This window comes from Pipistrellus kuhlii, unplaced genomic scaffold (assembly GCF_014108245.1).
Source record: "Pipistrellus kuhlii isolate mPipKuh1 unplaced genomic scaffold, mPipKuh1.p scaffold_m20_p_3, whole genome shotgun sequence".
In the NCBI taxonomy this organism is placed as follows: Eukaryota; Metazoa; Chordata; class Mammalia; order Chiroptera; family Vespertilionidae; genus Pipistrellus; species Pipistrellus kuhlii.
In genome coordinates this window covers 80226170-80246645 of record NW_023425529.1, presented here as the reverse complement: position 1 = coordinate 80246645, position 20476 = coordinate 80226170, and the positions used below count along the sequence as shown (strand labels likewise).

General features: G+C 37.0%; 1 protein-coding gene across 3 annotated transcripts in view; it reads right to left on the bottom strand.

The window, feature by feature from the left end:
* Positions 1–20476, bottom strand: part of CUNH12orf4 (chromosome unknown C12orf4 homolog) — a 53307-nt gene that overhangs the window by 17823 nt on the left and 15008 nt on the right. The window contains exons 5-9 of one of the 3 annotated variants that reach the window (XM_036457427.2): positions 13840–13939; positions 13620–13741; positions 2633–2739; positions 2110–2307; positions 955–1083 (exon numbers count right to left, since the gene is read on the bottom strand). In XM_036457427.2, the coding sequence (XP_036313320.1) occupies positions 955–1083; positions 2110–2307; positions 2633–2739; positions 13620–13741; positions 13840–13939 (656 nt within the window). The remainder of the gene's footprint in view (positions 1–954; positions 1084–2109; positions 2308–2632; positions 2740–13619; positions 13742–13839; positions 13940–20476) is intronic. The other 2 variants (XM_036457428.2, XM_036457429.2) reach the window with 2 other exon arrangements.

Genomic DNA, 20476 nt, shown 5'->3' with positions numbered 1-20476 from the left:
TTAATTTTTTTAAATGCATATAAAATATGTACAAAAAACATTGTTTTTGTGGGAATATAATAAACACAGTAAAGAAAACAATGGAATGTCTTAGAATAAAAAGGTACTTGTATATCAGGATATAAATGTGTAGAACAAATGTGGGCATGCACAGAAAAGGAAAAGACAGAGAAAATATTTTAAAAAAAACAACTGTTCTGTAACAACATGCTAGTTCCTTTAAGAAAGTTGTCTTTTACAAACCTACTTGTTTCACTGACTCACTTAAACCACAAAATAGTTGCTTGAACAAAAACAAAATAGTACCATGATGTACACACATTGCCTTAAGTGTATGTGGTTTAAAAACTTCCTGTCATTTTACTGCACTCTTGCTATCTCTCACAAATATACTTAGAATCCTCCTTCTGCCACACCTGTCATGATCTCAATTTTCATGTTTTAGTCACTACTAAGAATAATATTAAAATGTTAGTGATCACATCATTTCTGGTTTTGAAAGAGATGGAGGAAGATGGTAGATGAATAAGAGGGCACACTGAAATTTTCCAAATGTTCCCGGTTAGGATATGCTTCCATAACCAATTTCCTAGTACTCAGCCTAGCTGTTCAGCTTTTGGTCTTCCCTCACTAACCCCCCCTGCCAGCCTGGCTGCCCCACACAGCCTGTGTTTGGTCATCCATCCGGTGGTTTCGGTTGTGACAGCCCCTGGCTTTTTATATATTAGAATTAATACTTACAAGAGGCCTGATGCACGAGCTGAGGATCTTGTACAAAATTATGCTAAAAAGGGAATTAAGAACAAAATCTAAGCTCCTAAAGATATTGAATTTTATTCTTAATTTCTTTTTTCTACCTCTTTTTGTATTTCAATTATGGCCCATATGCTATTAGAGTGTCTAGGGACATATCATTATAAGAGTGAAATTTTTAAAAATTTGAGTTTCACTGACCATGTGATTCTTTCAACTTACTCCTGCGCTGGGTTCTAGCATAAAGTACCACCTGCTGGACAACTTCCAGTTGTTCTTCAATTCGAGGAAAATGAAAGTCAGTGCACTCTTGGCAAACTGTGGCAAAATCTAAGGAACCCAAAACATGTATAAACTTTAAAGGTGAACTATCAATATTTAGTATTTACTTACAGTAAGGAGAACTGATTAATAAAATATAAAATTCACAAGTATGATTTCTAATACTTGTCCTTTCAACAATTATGTCTTATGAAGTTAAAGTACAGCAATTGTTTTTATCGAAGCAATCTTTCAATCACTCAAAAGAGTAAACAATAGACAAGAAAATTTTAAGGTGATTCCAAACCTTCTTTAAATAACAGATACTTTGACTTCATAATCCAGTCACAAATAGACTCTATTCAAGCTTCTTTTAAAAAGTTATATATTTTAAAACAGCTTATATATTGAAATTTTAAAAGTAATCATAAAAAATAGGTTGTATTCTGAGGGAAGGTATACATTTTACCTAGCACATTTAAGAAATAGATTATTTAAAAAACAAAAAGGTACAAATGGATAAGTTAAAAATCACTAAAGCCAGGATCTGTTTCTAAATTGAAGCTACATTTATATCTTTTTTTTTTTAAGCTATTGCTGTGTTTTTGTTTTTTTAAAAAATATATTTTTATTGATTTCAGAGAGGAAAGGGGGACAGAGATAGAAACATCAATAATGAGAGAGAATCACTGATTGGCTGCCTTCTGCACAACCCCCATTGGGGATGGGCTTGCAACCAGGGCATGTGCCCTTGAGCGGAATTGAACCCAGGATGCTCTAGCCACTGAGCCAAACCAGATAGGGCTACATTTATATCTTATTCTTTTTGTTGTACCTTGAAACTAGGAACCATAAGAGCGTTGTTTACAATATAATGCAATTTTAGAAAAATTAAATATTCTAAAGCACCATGCCCATGTTAAAGCTTGAAACAAATCTAAAATAGCTGTGGCCTGGTAGATTGTTATTTGATCTACTTGAACTCTGGGATGACTAAAACATTTTTTCAACTTTTTCATAATTTAATTTTTTCTTTGTGAGAATGGTATTTAAAAAATAAATTTAATGAAATAAATATGTATAATGTTAACTTACCTCTTTTAATACCACTATATGAATTAATTCTATTATCTACTAGTAAAACCAGGCCACAGAGCGATGTGGAATAAAGTGACAGAGCTGTCTGGAGTCGATGAAGTTTCACACCACTTCGATGATTTCTTTTGTGCTTACAGAAATCCAGCATATCTGCTCTCAGCAATCTCAAATTATGCATGGTCTTCAACTGAGCACCTAGGGGATACAGGCAACAATCCCAGAAAAATACTTAGCAGCAAATTCCTATGACAATCATCCAGATAAATCTGTGCTACAAATTACTGAAAATAGGCTTTGCAATTTCCCAATTTGTAACTAGTAATATTGAATCTTTCTATTTGCAAAAAATAACATATAAACTAAAACTTATAGCCAAAAATCTGTAAGCTTTTTTTGGAGCAGGATAAGTATTAAAACTAACATAGTATGTTTTACTCATATGCTGGGAAATTTTCTTGTAGCATACTAAAAGCTTCAGAACTTATAATAAATTATGACTGGAAAAGATTAATATACTTACCTAAGTGAATGGTAAAACTTTCTTCTAACTTTCTCTGTTCCTCATAAATCCTTCCATTTGGTTCTACTGATTCTCTGAACTGACTTGGTTGAACTTTAATTTCTTCACTGAAATTAATAAAATTATTGATTTGGGGGGATGTCTATCAAGAACTTTAAAACTTTTCTTTTAAAGAAAAGAAAACTTTCTAATGAAATGACTAACAGCTCAGAGTATTTATTACTTTATTCCTAAACTTAATTTATTCCTAAACTTATCCTTATTCCATGATGACAAGTAAGATAATAAGTACCAAGAGGTTCTAAAATTCCCACTTGTTCTTTCATTTCCTCACAGTAAATAATGCATACCATTCATTTTCAGTCACTACCATATCAATTCTATATTATCATTTAATATTTCTTCGTGGCCTAAGAGAATGATTAAAAGAAGTGACCAACTTATTACTTTAAAAATAACATTTAATAAACAACACTGAAAAAAGAGATAGAGGAAGACATAAACAGATGGAAGAACATACCATGTTCATAGATTGGTAGAATCAACATCATCAAAATGTCTATACTACCCAAAGCAATCTATAAATTCAAGGCATTTCCCATTAAAATACCAACCGCATATTTCAAAGACCTAAAACAAACTTTCCAAAATTTCATCTGAATAAAAAAAGATACCGAAAAGCTACAGCAATCCTGAGAAAAAAGAACAAAGTAGGAGGGATCTCAATACCAGATATGAAGCTATATTACAAAGCCACTGTTCTCAAAACAGTGAGAAATCCATCCAAATCGCTATGCTCAATTAATATTTGACAAAGGAGGCATGAACATACAATGGAGTCAAGACAGTCTCTTCAATAAATGGTGTTTGGAAAATTGAACAGATACATGCAAAAAAATGAAAGTAAACCACAAATTTACACCATACACAAAAATAAACTCAAAATGGATCAAGGACTTAAACAGAAGATGGGAAACCATAAAAATACTAGTGGAATCTATAGGCAGAAAAATATCTGACATATGCCAAAACAATTTCTTCACTGATACTGCTCCTAGGGCAATGGAAACTAAAGAGAAAATAAACAAATGGGACTATATAAAAATAAAAAGCTTTTGTACAGCAAAGGAAACCATCAATAAAACAACAATGCATGGGAGAACATATTTGCCAATGATATCAATGATAAGGGTTTAATCTCCAACATTTATATGATACTCATGCAGCTTAACAAAAAGATAAACAACCCAATCAAAAAATGGGTAACATATTCTAAATATACACTTTTTGAAAGAAGACAGAAGGACGTCCAAGAGACATATGAAAACCTGCTCAAAGTCACTAATCATCAGAGAGATGCAAACCAAAACAACAATGCAGTATCATCTCACACCTATTATCAACAAGTCAACAAATGTCAAGTGCTGGTGAAGATGCGAAGATGCAGAGAAAAAGGAACCCTCAGGCACTGCTGATGGGAATGCAGACTGGTGCAGCCACTGTGGAGAATAGTATGGAGTTTCCTCAAAAAATAAAAAATGGAAATCCCATTTGACCCAGTGACCCCACTTCTAGGAATATATCCCAAAAAACTAAAAACATCAATCAGAAAGGATATATGCACCCCTATGTTCATAGCAGCATAATTCACCATAGCTAAGATTTGGAAACAGGCTAAGTGCACATCAGCAGATGGAGTGGATTAGAAAACTGTGGTATATCTACACAATGGAATACTATGCTGCGGTAAAAAAGAAGGAGCTTTTACCATTTGCAACAACATGAATGAAGATGGAGAACATTATGCTTAGTGAAATAAGCCAGGCAGAGAAAATATCACATGATCTCACTCATTTGTGGAATATAATGAACAATATAAACTGATTGGGGGAAAAAATAGATTCAGAAACAAAGAAACATCAGTCAGAACGTCAAACCTCAGGGAAGAAATGTGAGGTAACCAGAAACTCAAGAATGTCTGAGAATGCCTTTCATTACATGTTATGCAATTTTATCATGAGATGAACTACCAATAAAAATTTTAGTTAACACTTGAGGAACTGCTTTTTGTCCAGTACAATTAATTATTCTAGAATATTTGCTTATTTCAATTAGCCAATTTAAATTAGCCTGAAAACTTGACTACTATTTTATTTGTCAAATTTAATACTTAAACAACAATTTTATTTTACCCTGTAAATATTAGTGGAAAGGATTATTTGCCTTCTTGAGTAGGCCCTGAGCATTCCTGGTGGTAGGCTGGATTTAGATATAAAAAACGCTCCCTCAGGCCAGCCCCACACCTGATTGCCGCCCCTACCCCAATAGGTGACAGGGCCAGCCAGCCAACCACCCATGGCCCTTCCACCAGGCTGCTGGCCCCTGATCGCCCCCTCTCCCCCCACAGCCAGCCAGCCCACCACTCACAGCCCATCCTGTGGCTGACCCCACCCCTGATCAGCCCTCACCACCCCAATTGGCCCAAGGTCCCTCCCCCTAGCCAGCTCCACCCCTGATCATCCCTCCCCACAACACCAGTCAGGGGTGGGAATGGTTGGCCAACTTCCCATGGCTTTTGGGGCGGGGCCAGCCAGCCTACAGCCTGCAGCCTTCCCCCCAGCCGGCCTGACCCTGATTGGCCAGCTGGCCAACCTCCATCATCTCCTCTTTCTGACAGGCCCAGCCCTGATATGCCCATTGGTACCTGGCCAGCCGGACCCCATCCATGCACAAATTTGTGCACTGGACCTCTAGTTATAATTATAAGAAATATTGATCATGCTCTGTTAACTATGATGGTTCTGTTCTGATTAGAGAAGGCACATTTTAACCTGGCTAAGAGTTGTATGCCCTGGGACATGGGAGTTAATACTGGAATGCAGTCCATTCTCCTTTTCTGAGAACTGCCTATCATCAAGGAAAGATTAACAACCTTGTTGCTAAAACAATCTGGTCCTGAGACACTAGCCCTTTGTGACTCCCTTCCCACCAGCCCGCATTGCCTGTAACCTGTAACATTATATGTTGCCTATTTCCCCATGCCTGTAATCCCTACTTTTCCATGTAATCTTTGTCCTTTTACCCAATATAAGCAGCTGGCTGTGGAGAAGGGTAGAGCAAATTTTCATAGATTACCTGCTGCTCTACCATACTGCTGGCATTAATGAAATAAATGCTTATATATGACTTAACCCTGTCTCTGCTTAATTGGTGACAGGCAGTCTGGACCCACTGGTTGTCTAGTTTCAGTATGCTGAAGATGAATTAAGCCTGTAACAGTCATACATTCGCCTAACTACATTTTTTTTTTTTTTTTGGTTAATCCAAGCAGTCTTATTAGTCTTACTGGCTTCATTAGTATATGGCAAATATAAACCTAAAGATAAATTTATATTAATAAAATACCTCATTTTAGGATATAAAAAGTCACAAGAGAATGTTATCCCATTCTAATAAGTCCAATCTATAATAATAAAAGCAGCCTTAACTGGTTTGGCTCTATTAGTGGATAGAGCATTGGCCTGTGGATCGAACAGTCCCAAGTTCGATTATGGTCAAGTGCATGTAACTTGGTTGTGGGCACATCCCCAATAGGGGGTGTGCAAGAGGCAGCTGATCGACGTTTCTCTCTCATCAATGTTTCCAATTCTCTATTCCTCTCCCTTCCTCTCTGTGAAAAATCAATAAAATATATTTTAAAAAATAATAAAGTATAAACAAAATATTAAAACATCTAGTGTAAAACAATACACAATGGCAGATGAAGAATTTCAGCAGAAAACAAATAGAAGAACTAGAAATAATACATGATATCAGATCAGTGGTAATAGATATCAATACCTTTTACATGCTCATAAGAAGACCAACAACTTATATTATGATGCAACCATTACCCTGATATCAGAACCAAATGAAGGTATTATAAAAACAAAACAAAACTAGAGACCAACATGTAATAGTATAGTAGGTATACTTATTTATTTTATAGTGGATAATTTCTTATATTTATATAGAATATAATATACATCATCACTTATATGACTAAACTTATCTATAAAATTTCTAGAAGAAAACATAGGAGAAAATGTTTGTAATCTTGGATTAGGCAAATATATCTTAGCTAAGATACAAACCACTTAATAACTGATAAATTGCATTTAATTAAAAACGAAAAGCTGCCGAAACTGGTTTGGCTCAGCAGTAGAGCATCGGTCTGTGGACTGAAAGGTCCCTGGTTCAATTCCGGTCAAGGGCATGTACATTGGTTTTGAGCACATCCTCGGTGGAGGGGGGGGGGTGGTGGTAGTGCAAGAGGCAGCTGGTCGATGTTTCTCTCTCATTGACATTTCTACCTCTCTATCTCTCTCCCTTCCTCTCTGTAAAAACTCAATAAAATATATTAAAAACAAAAAGCTTTGCTTCTCAAAAGATACTATCCTATATAATAAAGAGGTAATATGCAAATTGACCATCACACCCTTGTACAAGATGGCTGCCCCCATGTGGTCACAAGATGGTCATCAGAGGAGGGAAGTTAGGGGAGACCAGGTTGCAGGGAAGGGCAGTTGGGGGTGACTGGGCCAGCAGGGAAGGGCAGTTGGGGGCAACTGGGCCAGCAGCGGAGCAGTTAGGCATCAGTCAGGCTGGCAGGGGAGTGGTTAGGGGCAATCAGGCAGGCAGGCAGGTGAGCGGTTGGAAGCCATCCGTCCTGGATTGTGAGAGGGATGTGCAATTGCTGGCAGTCAGACATCCCCTGAGGGGTCCCAGGTTGGAGAGGGTGCAGGTTGGGCTGAGGAACACCCCCTCCCCCAGTGCATGAATTTCATGCACCAAGCCTCTAGTCTCCCTCTCTCTCTCTCTCTCTCTCTCTCTCTCTCTCTCTCTCTCTCTCTCTCTCTTTCTTTCTCTCTCTCTCTCTCTCTCTCTCTCTCTCTCTCTCTCTCTATATATATATATATATATATATATATGTATATATATATATATATGGCTAATATACAAAGTGTCCCCTTGGGAGTTTGACCAGGTGGGAAACCAGGAGTTCAATCGCTCACTATGGCATACACTGACCACCAGGGGGCGGCACAGAACATTCTAGGTGATCAACAGTGGTGTTGGCAGGGTGCTGAGAAAGCAAGGGCAGAAAGAGGCAGCAAGGCGGAAGAAACTATGTGGTGGCGGTGCTCAGGCAACAAGGAAAGGAGGAGGTGGGGAAGTGGTAAACCTGATCAGCCCTGATTGCTGGCCAGGCCTAGAAACACTACCCGTGCACAAATTTCATGCACAGGGACTCTAGTTAAAGAAATAAAAAGATAAGCTACAGGGTGAGAGAAAATGTTTGTAAGACACTTATGTGATGATGAACTTATCTCCAGAATATACAAAAAACTCTCACAACTCAATAATAAGAAAAAAAGAAGAGATATGGATAAAAGATCAGCATATGAAAAAATGTTCAACATTATTAGCTATCTGGGAAATGCAAAGTAAAATCACAAGACACCACATTAAAACCTGCTAGAATGGCTAAATATCAATAGCAAGTGTTGATAAGGATGTGGAGCATGTGCAACCTTCATACATTGGTGGTGGGAATAGCAAAATAATAAGAAAATAGGCTGGCAGTTTCTTAAAAAATAATAACACCCAGAACATGACTATATTTAATACATAAGTTTGATACAACTAAAAAGTAAAACACCAGAGTAAAATAGTAACAAAACAGTCTGGCAGTTTCTTATAAAGTTAAACATACATTACCATTTGATTCAGCAACCTTACCAATAGGTTTTTATATATCGATAAGAAAAATAAAAACATATGTATATACAAAGACCTATATATGAATGTTTACAGCAGCTTTATTTATAACTGCCAAAACCTAGAACTACTTCAACTGTCCATTACTGAGTAAATGAATAAACAAATAATAGACTACTACTGAGCAATAAAAAGGAAAGAATCACTCATAAATGGAACATGAATGGGTCTCAAAAGCATTATGCTAAGTGAATGAAGCAAGACACAAACTGCTACTACATATAGTTTGATTCCATTTGTATGACATTCCTGAAAATCAAAACTACAGGAATAGAAATCAGATCAGATTTCCCTGGGCAAGGAAAAAGAAGATTAAGTATACAGGTGTGAAAAGAAAAAGAAAGGTGTAAAAGGGAAATGCTGATCTTGATTGCTGTGATGGTTCATGATTAATTTAAGTGTGTCAAAACTCATCAAAATGTAAACCTAAAATAGGTGCATTTTGCTTTATGCAATTTTTCCTCCAATAGATTTTACTTAAAAAAAAATCAAAAATAAATAAAAATAAATTACACATTTTATTAATTTCCATAGGAGTTCTATACGTAAATAATTGTGTTGAAAACAGATTTCTCCTGCCCAAGAAAACCTCTATCGGAATAGGAAAGCAAACTAACAGACTCATAATAAAAATATTATTGGGAATATTTGTTTTTTGAAATGAGCAGCAGCCAGAGGTCAATATTTACATATGGAATTAATCTTATAGATTGAATTTCTATAAATATAGCAGCAAAGTGAGAGATAATTTTTGCAGCAAAAATTTTTATTTTACCACAAAATACAGAAAATGTTTTACATTTTGGCTCAATATACATATTCATTTACAGAAAGTTTCATACATGTGTTCTGGTATTTTTTCCTCTATTCTACTATACTCTGTTCCATTCCATTTTATTGTTATTTTAAAAGTCTGAAAGTAAAAGATCTAGATTGTTCCCCAGCAGACTGCAACCAGCAATTTGAGAAACATCTTTGTATCTTGCAGATGTTCCCAGTCCAGCTTTCTCCCGAACTTCCCCCTTTTTATTATATTGATCACTATTTTCATTTGAAATGAGGAGTATAGTCAAATATGTTAGTGTCAAGAATGTTATACTATTTCTAATTACAAAAACTGTTTAAATATTTCTAAGATTTTATCTTAGGAAAAACAATGAGGCAAATGAAAGATTATGATACTTAGATAGAATATATAGATATCAGGCAAACAGTTTAATAATAATGCATCCATCTACCTGTTTGTTCCCTGTCCATAAATATTTACTGAGTATATCTTATGTGCCAGTATCAAGAGCCAGACATTTGCCAAGTATTTGGGTAAACAGTTTAAAAAAGAGATGCAGTATTTGTCTTCAAAGGAAGACTAATGGGGGAGACTGCCATTACACAAATAAAATGCTACTTCTAAATGTCTATAGTATACTAGAAGCCTGATGCATGAGGATTCATGCCAGAATGGGCCTTTCTTTCCCTGGCTGCCAGCACCACTTTTGCTGTGGTCTGGAGCTGCCTTTCCGCCTTCCTACGCTCCTCAGAGGCCCAGAGTGGCCGTGTTTGCAAATTAACTGCCATCTTTGTTGGTTACTCACTCCTGATTGGCTATGGGCGTTGCAAAGGTACAGTCAATTGGCATGTTTGTCTATTATTAGACAGGATACCAGTTAGTGCTAGAAATAGGATCATTATACTATGCTAACTATATTTCCAATTGAATATACGTTAGGACTTGAAAGAAGAAAGTTATTCTCAAATATGAATATTCTAGAGGCCTGGTGCAAAAAATTCGTCCCTCAGCCCAGCCTGCACCCTGTTCAATCTGGGAGCTCTCAAGCGATGTCCAACTGCCCATTTAGACCTGATCCCAAGAGTGGGTCTAAACGGGCAATTGGACATCCGTCTCATAATCCAGGACTACTGGTTCCCAACCACTCTCCTGCCTGCCTGATTGCCCCTAATCGCTTCTTGCCTGGCAGCCTGATCACTCCCCTGCCAACCTGATTGACACCTAACATCTCCCCTGCAGGCCTGGTCCCCGCGCCCCTCCCCCCCCAATTGCCCTGCCCTGCAGGCCTGGTCCCGCCCTAACTGCCCTCCCCTGCTGGCCTGATTGCCCACAACTGTCCTCCCCTGCCAGCCATCTTGTGGCAGTCAACTTGTGTCCACGGGTGTGTGTGTGTGTGTGTGTGTGTGTGTGTGTGTGTGTGCGCATCTTGTGTGCTGGAGTGATGGTCAATTTGCATATTACTCTATTATTAGGTAGGATAGCCAGGAAATAAAGCATTGTCAAGCTCTAGGGTTATCTATGAAATATAATGTAATTAGGCCATAAAAAACCAAGCAAGTTATAAATCATGGAAAGTCCTCTATACTATTTTTATACTTTGTACAGGCTATTACTGCACATATCACTCTATATAGTTTTATTTTATTTACAGGTCTCCAGTCTCTCTAGAATATAAGCTTCACATGGGCAGGTAATGTTCTTATTTTTTTGCTTTGAGAATACTTAGCATTTAAGATGCATTCAACTAATGTTTACAGCACTGAAGGAAACCACTTTAAAAAAACAAGAAATAGTACTTGGAGTATTTAGTTATATACACCTAAGAGATTTACAAGGCTAAATTTTAGGGGAGAAACCACTATTTTAAAGCAACCAATCAATCCTCTTCTCAAATAACCCACATTAAATCTATAAAACAAAAGGCTTTTTAAAAAAAACATCCAATTTGCAAACCCACCAAAGCTGTTTGCAGCAGCTTTTCCATATGAATGTCTTGTCCTGGCTCAGGCTTCAGACTTTCCTAAAATCTTTCAAACAAGTAGCAGCTAGCATCAGCATACCTCACAGCTATCAATAAGTGCCCAAGACTCAGCACTATCACCAACCTACCTTGATCCACAGCTTGGCCTCACCTGAGCACTTCCAAGCAGCCATATAGCAGCCATCTGATATTGCTCCAAAGCTCCTCCCAAGAGGCCCCAGAACCAGTGAACCCATATCAGATTACAACTCTACACATCCACTGCAACACATTCAAGGGGCAGACTCAGTGAGCACCAAAGCCCCAATGAAGCAAGTCCTGCTCCATAGGAATGTCTCCTGCATAGCAGCTCTTCCAATGTAGTCATAGCTGCTCCTCACAGCCAATTGGCCCAACTCCCAGTGACCCCAACAGCAATCAAGGCTCAACTACAACAAATCTGTACACACAGCCCCCACAGGGGCACTGCTAGAGTACCCCGCTCAAGTGACTATGGAGTCTGAACCACTGGACCCTACAGGACACCTTACTACACAAGACCACTCTACCAATTCCAGGAGACATAGCAGCTCTACCTAATACATAGAAACAAACTCAGGGAAGCAGCCAAAATGTGGAGAAAAAGAAACATGTCACAAATGAAAGAACAGAAAAAATCCCAAGAAAAAGAACTAAAAATGAAAGCAAGAATACAACTACATATAGAGTTTAACTCAATGGTCATAAGGTTGCTCAAAGATCTTAATGAAAGCTTCAAGGAACTTAATGAGACTTTCAAGGATCTTAGTGAGAATTTCAAAGAGACGAAAAAGGACCAGTCAGAAATTAAGCATACACTAACTGAAATAAAGAATAATTTATTTGGTTTCAATAGTACAGTAGAGGATTCTGAGAATCAAATTAATAATTTGTAATACAAGGAAGCAAAAAACAAACAAACAAAAAAAAAACACCCAATCATAAGAGCAAAAAGAAAAAAGAATCCAAAAATATGAAGATAGTGTAAGGAGCCTCTGGGACAACTTCAAGCATAACAACATTTGCATCATGGGAGTACCAGAAGAAGAATAGAGAGAACATACTGAAAACCTATTTGAAGAAATAATGACAGAAAACTTCCCCCATCTGGTAAAAGGAACTGACTTACAAGTCCAGGAAGCACGGAGTTCTAAATAAGAGGAACCCAAAGAGACTCACACCAAGACACATCTATAACAATAAAAACGTAATATGCTAATTAGACCAGGTGTCCTTCTGGACAATCTTCTGGACAAAGCCAGGGCTGGGAGGGAAGCCTGCGTCCCAGGTGCCAGAGGAAAGCCGGTGCCGGCAGCCAGGGACAAGAACGACTACTCTCGCATGAGTTTCATGCATCGGTCCTCTAGTCATAAATAAAATGCCAAGGGTTAAAGACAAAGAGAGACTCTTAAAAGCATAAAGACAAAAGCAGTTAGTTACCTACAAGGGAGTACCCATATGACTATCAGCTAATTTCTCAACAGAAACTTTGTAGGCCAGTAGAAAGTGGCAAGAAATATTCAAAGTGATGAAGAGCAAGAATCTACAACCAAGATTACTCTACCCAGCAATGCTATCATTTAGAATTGAAGGTCAGATAAAGAGCTTCACAGACAAGAAAAGCTAACGAAGTTCATCACTACCAAACAAGTATTATTACATGAAATGTTGAAGGGTATTCTTTAAGAAAAGAAAGAAGGAAAAAAATATAAACAATAAAATGGCAATAAATACATATTTATCAACAATTGAATCTAATGATCAAAATAGACAAACAAGGAATCCAATGAACAAAAAAAAACCTGATGAATAAAATAGAACCAGATACATGGAACAAACTGACAAATCTCACAAGGAAGGGAAGAGAAGAAATTAACCAAAGATTTTATATGAATATTAGAGGCCTGATGCACGAAATTTGTGCAAGAGTAGGTCTTCCTTCCCCCAGTTGCTGCCACAGGCTTCCCTCTGGCACCCGGGATCTGGGCTTCCTTCCCTCCAGCCGCAGGCAGGCACCCAGGACCCAGGCTTCCCTGTAGCCACTGGAAGGCACCTGGGCTTCCCTCCTAGAAGGATGTCCAGTGTAATTAGCATATTATATTTTTATTATTATAGATATGTATTACTTATGAAGACAGACAATAGAGTGGTAAAGGCCTGAGGTGGGATAGGAACCTGGTGGAGGGTGGTAATGGGGGAAGAAAAGGTTATATCTATAATACTCCCAACAGTAAAGATTTTTTTAAAACAGCATAAAATTATCTTGATCTTTCTTTGGTAACTTAAAAATATCTACAACTAAGAAGGTTCAATTTTACAATAAACATAAATTATTAAGAACAGTGAACTTTCATTTAGTAAGAATAATACATGATTAATACCTGAGGGAACTGTTGTTGGGGTTTTTTAGGTCCTGATGAAGTTTGATCACCCATTCCTGATACTCTTGTTTTTGGATGGCAGTTGATTGTTTTAATTCATTTGACCATTTATTTTCTAAGTCCTAAACATAGACAATATACCAACTAGTTAATTATTTTATGAAAATAAGTAAAAAAAAAAAAGTAACTGCATATCTAAAATCCATTGTACTTTACTTACTTGCTGGGATTCAAAATGCTGAGCAGCCAGTGAATTTACATCTTGATCTGTCAGTGATTTTCCCAACTCCTGCATCACTTTTTCCATTTCAATACCTTGTCTAAAACATAAATAAGATCAGATATACTCATTAGAATTTTAAGGTAATACAACCACTCCAGATTCATTGAACACTCTCTAGAAAGTAAAAATAAAATATTTATTTTATAGGAATAGGTCTAAGAATGGCAACTATACCTGGAAAACATTATGAAGCCTTTTAAGTGAAGATGTGGAAATAATAATGATAATTTCATATATTAGCAACATCATTTGTGCAGCTAAATTTTTATTTATTAATTGATTTTAGAAAGAGGGAGGAAGGGAGAGAAAGAAAAAATATATAATTTGTTGTTCCACTTATTTATGCATTCATTACAGGTGTACTGCTTAATAATGCGGATTTTTTTCAACAGATGGAGTTACACATATGTTGATATATACTCAACTTGATATGTATGTTCTTTTGTTGTATTAAAACGTCATATGTCAAATTTTCTGAAGGTGTTAACATCATAGATATTTTTACACTTAAAAATGTTGAATTTTGTGCGCCAAAAGGAGCATTTGTAGGAAGTTTTAATTCATTACTTTATTTTGAAGAAAAGTGCTGCTAAAAGTTACCATATACTTCAGGAAGCTTAGGGTGATGATTTCAATATGAAAGACAAAGAATGTCCAGGTCAACCGAAAAAGTTTGAAGACCAACAATTACAAGCATTATTGGATGAAGTTGCATGCCAAACTCAAAAACTTGCAGAAAAATTAAATGTTGTTCAGCAAACACTTTCCGATAGTTTACAAACAATGGGAAAGATTTTAAAGGAAGCAAAATGGGTGCCACATCAACTGAAGGAAAGACTAATGGAAAACCGAAAAGTCACCAGTAAAACGTTGCTTCAATGGCATGAAAGTCTTTATTGCATCGAATTGTGACTGGCAATGAAAAGTGGATTTATTTTGAGAATCCTAAATGCACAAAATCATGGTTTGATCCAAGTCAACCAACAATATTGACTGCAAGGCCAAATTGCTTTGGGAAAAAGACAATGCTCTGGTTTGGTGGGATCAGGAAGGTGTTGTATATTATGAGCTTCCAAAACCAGGTGAAACAATTAATACTGATCACTACCGACAACAAATAACCAATTTGAACCACACTTTGATAGTGAAATAACCAGAATGTGCCAGAAGACACCGCAAAGTAATTTTGCTTCCTCACACACTTCAAAACTAGTTAAAGACACATTCAAAGATCTTGCCTAGGAAGTATTAACCCACCTGCCATATTCACCAGATCTTGCTCTTTCAGATTACCACTTGTTCCGATTGATGGCATACACACTTTCTTTCTTTCTTTCTTTTTTTTTTTTTAATAAGTTTTTATTGTTCATATTATTACAAATGTTCCTTTTTTTCCCCCCCCCCACCATTGCTCTCCTCCACCAGGTTCCCACCCAACCCTCTGCCCTTTTCCCTCTCCCCATTGTCCTCATCCATAGGTGCACAGTTTATGTTCAGTCTCTTCCCACGCCCCCCTCTCCCCTTTTCGCCAAGAATCGTCAGTTCACTCCCCTTCCATATCTCTGATTCTATTATATTCAACAATTAATATTGTTCATCAGATTTTTTTAATTTCCTTGGTTTTTAGATTCACTTGTTGATAATTACATATTTGTTGTTCATAATTTTTATCTTTGTTTACTTTCTCTTCTGAAAGAACCCCCTTCAGCAATTCATATAATTCTGGTTTGGTGGTGATGAACTCCTTTAGCTTTTTTTTATTAGTGAAGCTCTTTATCTGGCCTTTGATTCTGAGTGATAGCTTTGCTGGGTAGATTATTTTTGGCTGTAGGTTCTTGCTATTCATCACCTTGAATATTTCTTGCCATTCCCTTCTGGCCTGCATGGTTTCTGTTGAGAAGTCAGCTGACAATCGTATAGGTGCTCCTTTATAGGTTACTACCTTCTTTGCTCTTGCTTCTTTTAATATTTTCTCTTTGTCTTTTGCTCTTGGAATTTTAATAATGATGTGTCTCGGTGTGGTCCTCTTTGGATTCCTTTTGTTTGGAGTTCTGTGCGCTTCCTGGACTTGTAAGTCTAATTCTTTCACCAGGTGGGGAAAGTTTTCTGTCACTATTTCTTTCAGTATGTTTTCGATATCTTGCTCTCTCTCATCTTCTGGGACCCCCATAATTCTGATGTTGGTTCGCTTGAAGTTGTCCCAGAGGTTTCTTACATTATCTTCAATTTTCTGGATTCTCTTGCCTTCTAGCTTCTGTGGAGGAGTGTCTTCTGGCTCTTTATGTTCCAAATCTTTGACTTGATTCTTGCGGTCTTCCCTTCTGTTTTTAGGACTCTGTAAAATATTTTTTATTTCAGACAATGTATTCTTTATTTCTTGTTGATCCCTTATCATTCCTTGTTGACTCCTTATTAATTCTAGTTGATCTCTTTTCATATCCTCATAGGCCTTATCCATCTTTTCTAGGAAATTCTTGAAAAACCTTATAAGCGTAGATTTGAACTTTATATCCAGATGCTTTTTGTCCTCCATTTCTTTCGTTTGTGATCTATTTTGTTGTTGCATTTTGCAGTTACAGATGGGAAGGGGTTTCAGGGTGGAGCCTGCAGCTTTGGCTTTAGTCAGCTCTGCCCTATGCGGGTCCTTCAGTGCTCGCTGCCGGCGCCTCTGAGAGAAAGGTGCCCTCGATTTTCGCCTGCTGCCAAACAGTCTATGCTCTCCCACAATGAGCCCGGTATTGGGGTTCAGTTCAGTTGGAAGTGGAGTTGGAGGTGGCGTTCAGAGCAGTCTGGAGCCCCAGTCTCCTTCCCGTCAGGGCAATCCCGCAGCACAGCCGACCGTCCCTTCTCTGCGCGCAGTGTGCGCGCCTCTGGGACCTCCTTTCACTGCTCCCCGGGGTTCCGCCTTACAGCCCAGCTCCCTATGGCTGAGCCTGAGTCCCCGGGGTCTGGCCTAGAACTGGGGTTCAGAGCAGTCGGGGACCCAGCACAGTCGGAGTTTTATCTCCTTTTTAAGCTAGGGAACGCCCGCCAGGCACTCGGCCTCCCTCCTCTCCGGCTCCGTCCTCTCCGCGCCGCGTCTCCATACCTTGGGCTTTTCCAGCTCCTCCGCGCCTCCTTCTGGTTTTCTCCTTGCTTCTCGCTGTAGAATTTCCAGTCAGTCAACCTTCCTGTAGTTCTGGGCAATGTCCGTTTTATATTTTAGTTGTATTTTATTGAAATGGTGTGCGGCTGCAGCTAGGTGTTCACCTGGGCGCAGCCATCTTGGATCTCGGCATACACACTTTCTGAGCAGCACTTCAAAATGTACAAATTAGTGGAAAATTGGGTCTCTGAATGGTTTGCCTTAAAACAAGTAAAGTTCTATTGGGATGGTATCCACAAATTACCTGAAAGAAGGGGGAAATGTGTAGCTAGCGATAGACATTACTTTGAATAAAGCATTTTTGATGTTTCTCTTGAAATCATTGTGTTTTCTTTTATTACAAAATCCGCATTATTAACTGGTACAGGTGGTAGTTGCTTCTTGTATGTGCCCTGACCGGAGATTGAACCCACATTTTTGCTCTACCCAACTGAGCTACCCAACAAGGGCCTTGTAAAGCTAAATTTTAATTTAAATTTAATGCAAAATGAAAGCAGTCAAAATCTAGGTCATCTTTCAATTTCCATGGCTAATGTTAAAAAAGTCCAAACCCCATTTCATCTGCAGATTTCCTCAAAAATATTCTGCAATTCCAGCTTAAACACATTTTCTATTTATCTGTACACAAGTTAAAGTAACTCTAATCTTTGAAAGTTAGTTTATAACTAGAAACTGCCAATTAGGCTCTAAGAATCAAATTGCTATTAAGTCACAAGTTCCCTTTACAGAGAAATATAAAATACTACTAAAAATATGCTTTAGTCTTACCTTATTCATCTATCCAAATAAATAATGTGCAAACATTAAAAATGGTTTCCCCTACAGGAAAAACTAATCAATGGCATTATGAGTTCATATAATGGTTACTTATGGGGGATATGGGTAGTGACTAGATGGACACCAGGAAGCCTTTGGCAGTGCTGGAAATACTCTATTTCTTGAGCTGGGTGATGATTACATGGGTGTTCTTACTTGGTAAAAGTTTAGTGAGCTTACACCTCCAGTTTGTTGCCTTTCCGTAATGTTATATTTTAATAAGTAATTTTATTCAAATTAAAAATTATCTTTCAATACAAATGTGTTAAAAGTTTGTTCTAAACATATTTAAATAAACTTAGAAAGAATGAAACAGACATCAACTAAAAGAATTTTATATCATTCTAGTTAATTAATTTATTAATTTTTTTATTAAATTATTATCTCTGTACATATATCATTGCCCCCCCCATACATGCCCTCCCTCCCCAGAGTTTTGTGTCCATTTGTTGTACTTATATGCATGTATACAAGTCCTTCGGTTGATCTCTTATCTTCCTCAGATATCCCTACCCTCCCTGCTGTAATTTCAATGTAGTTAATTTAAATAAATGCTATTAGAAGCAAGTTCATACTTCCTTATAACAACTGATTAAGATACTTATGTATATGATAAAATGAAACATAGTACATTTACATCATACATTTACAAATTTCTATATATGCCTTCTAATATTAAATACATCATACATTTACAAATTTCTATATATGCCTTCTAATATTAAATATTCTACACCACTTAGTCCCCACTTAATTCTAATGTAGGTGATCCCTTAACTTTTTAATAACTACTAGAGGTCAGGGGAAGATTATGCTAGCAAATAAGATTTTTATTTAAAACAGAAATAACTGCTAAATATTTATAAATACAAACTTCCATATGAATGTATTAATATTTTACATTACACATGTTCCCTCTAGTGGATAAAAAATATCACTGCCATTTTTACATTTTTAAAAAAATATCTTGAGTCTAGTATGCCAAGAGAAACAAATTTCCAGTGAGGAAAAAGAAAGACAAATAAGAACTCAATAAATAAAATGTCATGAATATTTTTTTACCTGTAATGTGTCAGAAACACAAGTAGCTAATGATATACAAGAATCAGCAAAAGTAGGTCTATGATTGTTTCTATAAAAAATACCATAATTAATAAGTGATAATACAATAAACTTAGTTTCATGTACTCACAACTATAAACCTACTTTTGCCCCACCCTGTATTAATAATACAGTATATATTTTCTATGATGAAGAGCAAAGGGAAAAACAAGATCATTAATAACTGCACTGATGCTGTGCTTAAAACTGTCTTTTAAAGACGTAAAATGCAATTAAAATAAAAGGATATATAGAAAAATGTGTCATTCTGCTCACACATTGGATAAATGAAATAAGCAAAATTTTGGGTAAAATTTCACAAATACTAGTGAATTCCAACTTACCATAAGTATACTGTTCACCTTTGTGATATATATTATGGACCTTAAGAGCAACATAGCTTATATTTCCTTTTTAAGCTAACAGATTGGATATGTGAAAGATAAACTACAAAACTGTTTTAAAAAGAAATGTATTGTCCAGTTGACATGGCTCAGTGGTTGAGCGTCCACCTATGAATCAGGAAGTCATGGTTTAATTCCCTATCAAGGCACATGCCTGGGTTGCAGGCTTGATCCCTAGATGGGGATGTGAAGGATGCAGCAAATCAATAATCTCTCCCTTTTTCCCTTCCTCTCTAAAATCAATAAAAAAATTTTTAAAAAGAAATGTATTCCAATGATGATTTTATTTTAGAAAGGAAAAAAGCAAAGCCCTATCAAGAAGTTTGGCCAAAGGGTGTTTCAAAAAATAATGAAACAGCCTGGCCAGTGTGTCTAATGGTTAATGCCAACATATGGACTAGGTCATAGTTTGGTTCCAGGTCAGGGCACATGCCCTGGTTGTGGGCTGAATCCCCAGTGGGGGACATGCAGGAAGTGGCTGATCAATGTTTCTCTCAAATCAATGCTTTTATCTATCCTTCTCTCTAAAATCAATAAAAATATATTTTAAAATAACAGCATAACAAAACTTTACTAAAAAACTATTTCAGGATAGAGAAAAAAGAGTATAAAGTTTCAATAAATGCAAAAAATTAGTAAGTTAATTCTTCCCATAAGGTTAAAGTCAGAGAATACTGATGGCCACAATTGAAGTTTTCTGGGAGGTATAGTGAATAGGCAACAAAGTGGGCCACAATTTAGAGTAGCTCTCAGCTGCATAAAAGGACAGTAAAAGCTACTAATATAAACTATAGATTGCCAAGTTGAGAATTTTTTCATATACCTTAATAAGCAGAATGACTATAATCCCAGAAAACCTGAGATCCAAGAACAAATTCAGAATGAGTTCTATTACTTGAAGCTCTGATAGGAAAATTTGTACACGGGTAGGTGCACAAAAATTCATACACAGATAGGGTCCCTAGGCCTGGTGGGTGATCAGGGCTGATTAGGGCCTTCCTTTGTTCTGCGCCACCCCCTGGAGGTCAGCACATGTCATAGCGAGCGGTCAAACTCCCAAGGGGACAATTTACATATTAGCCTTTTATTATATAGGATATTTAAAAAT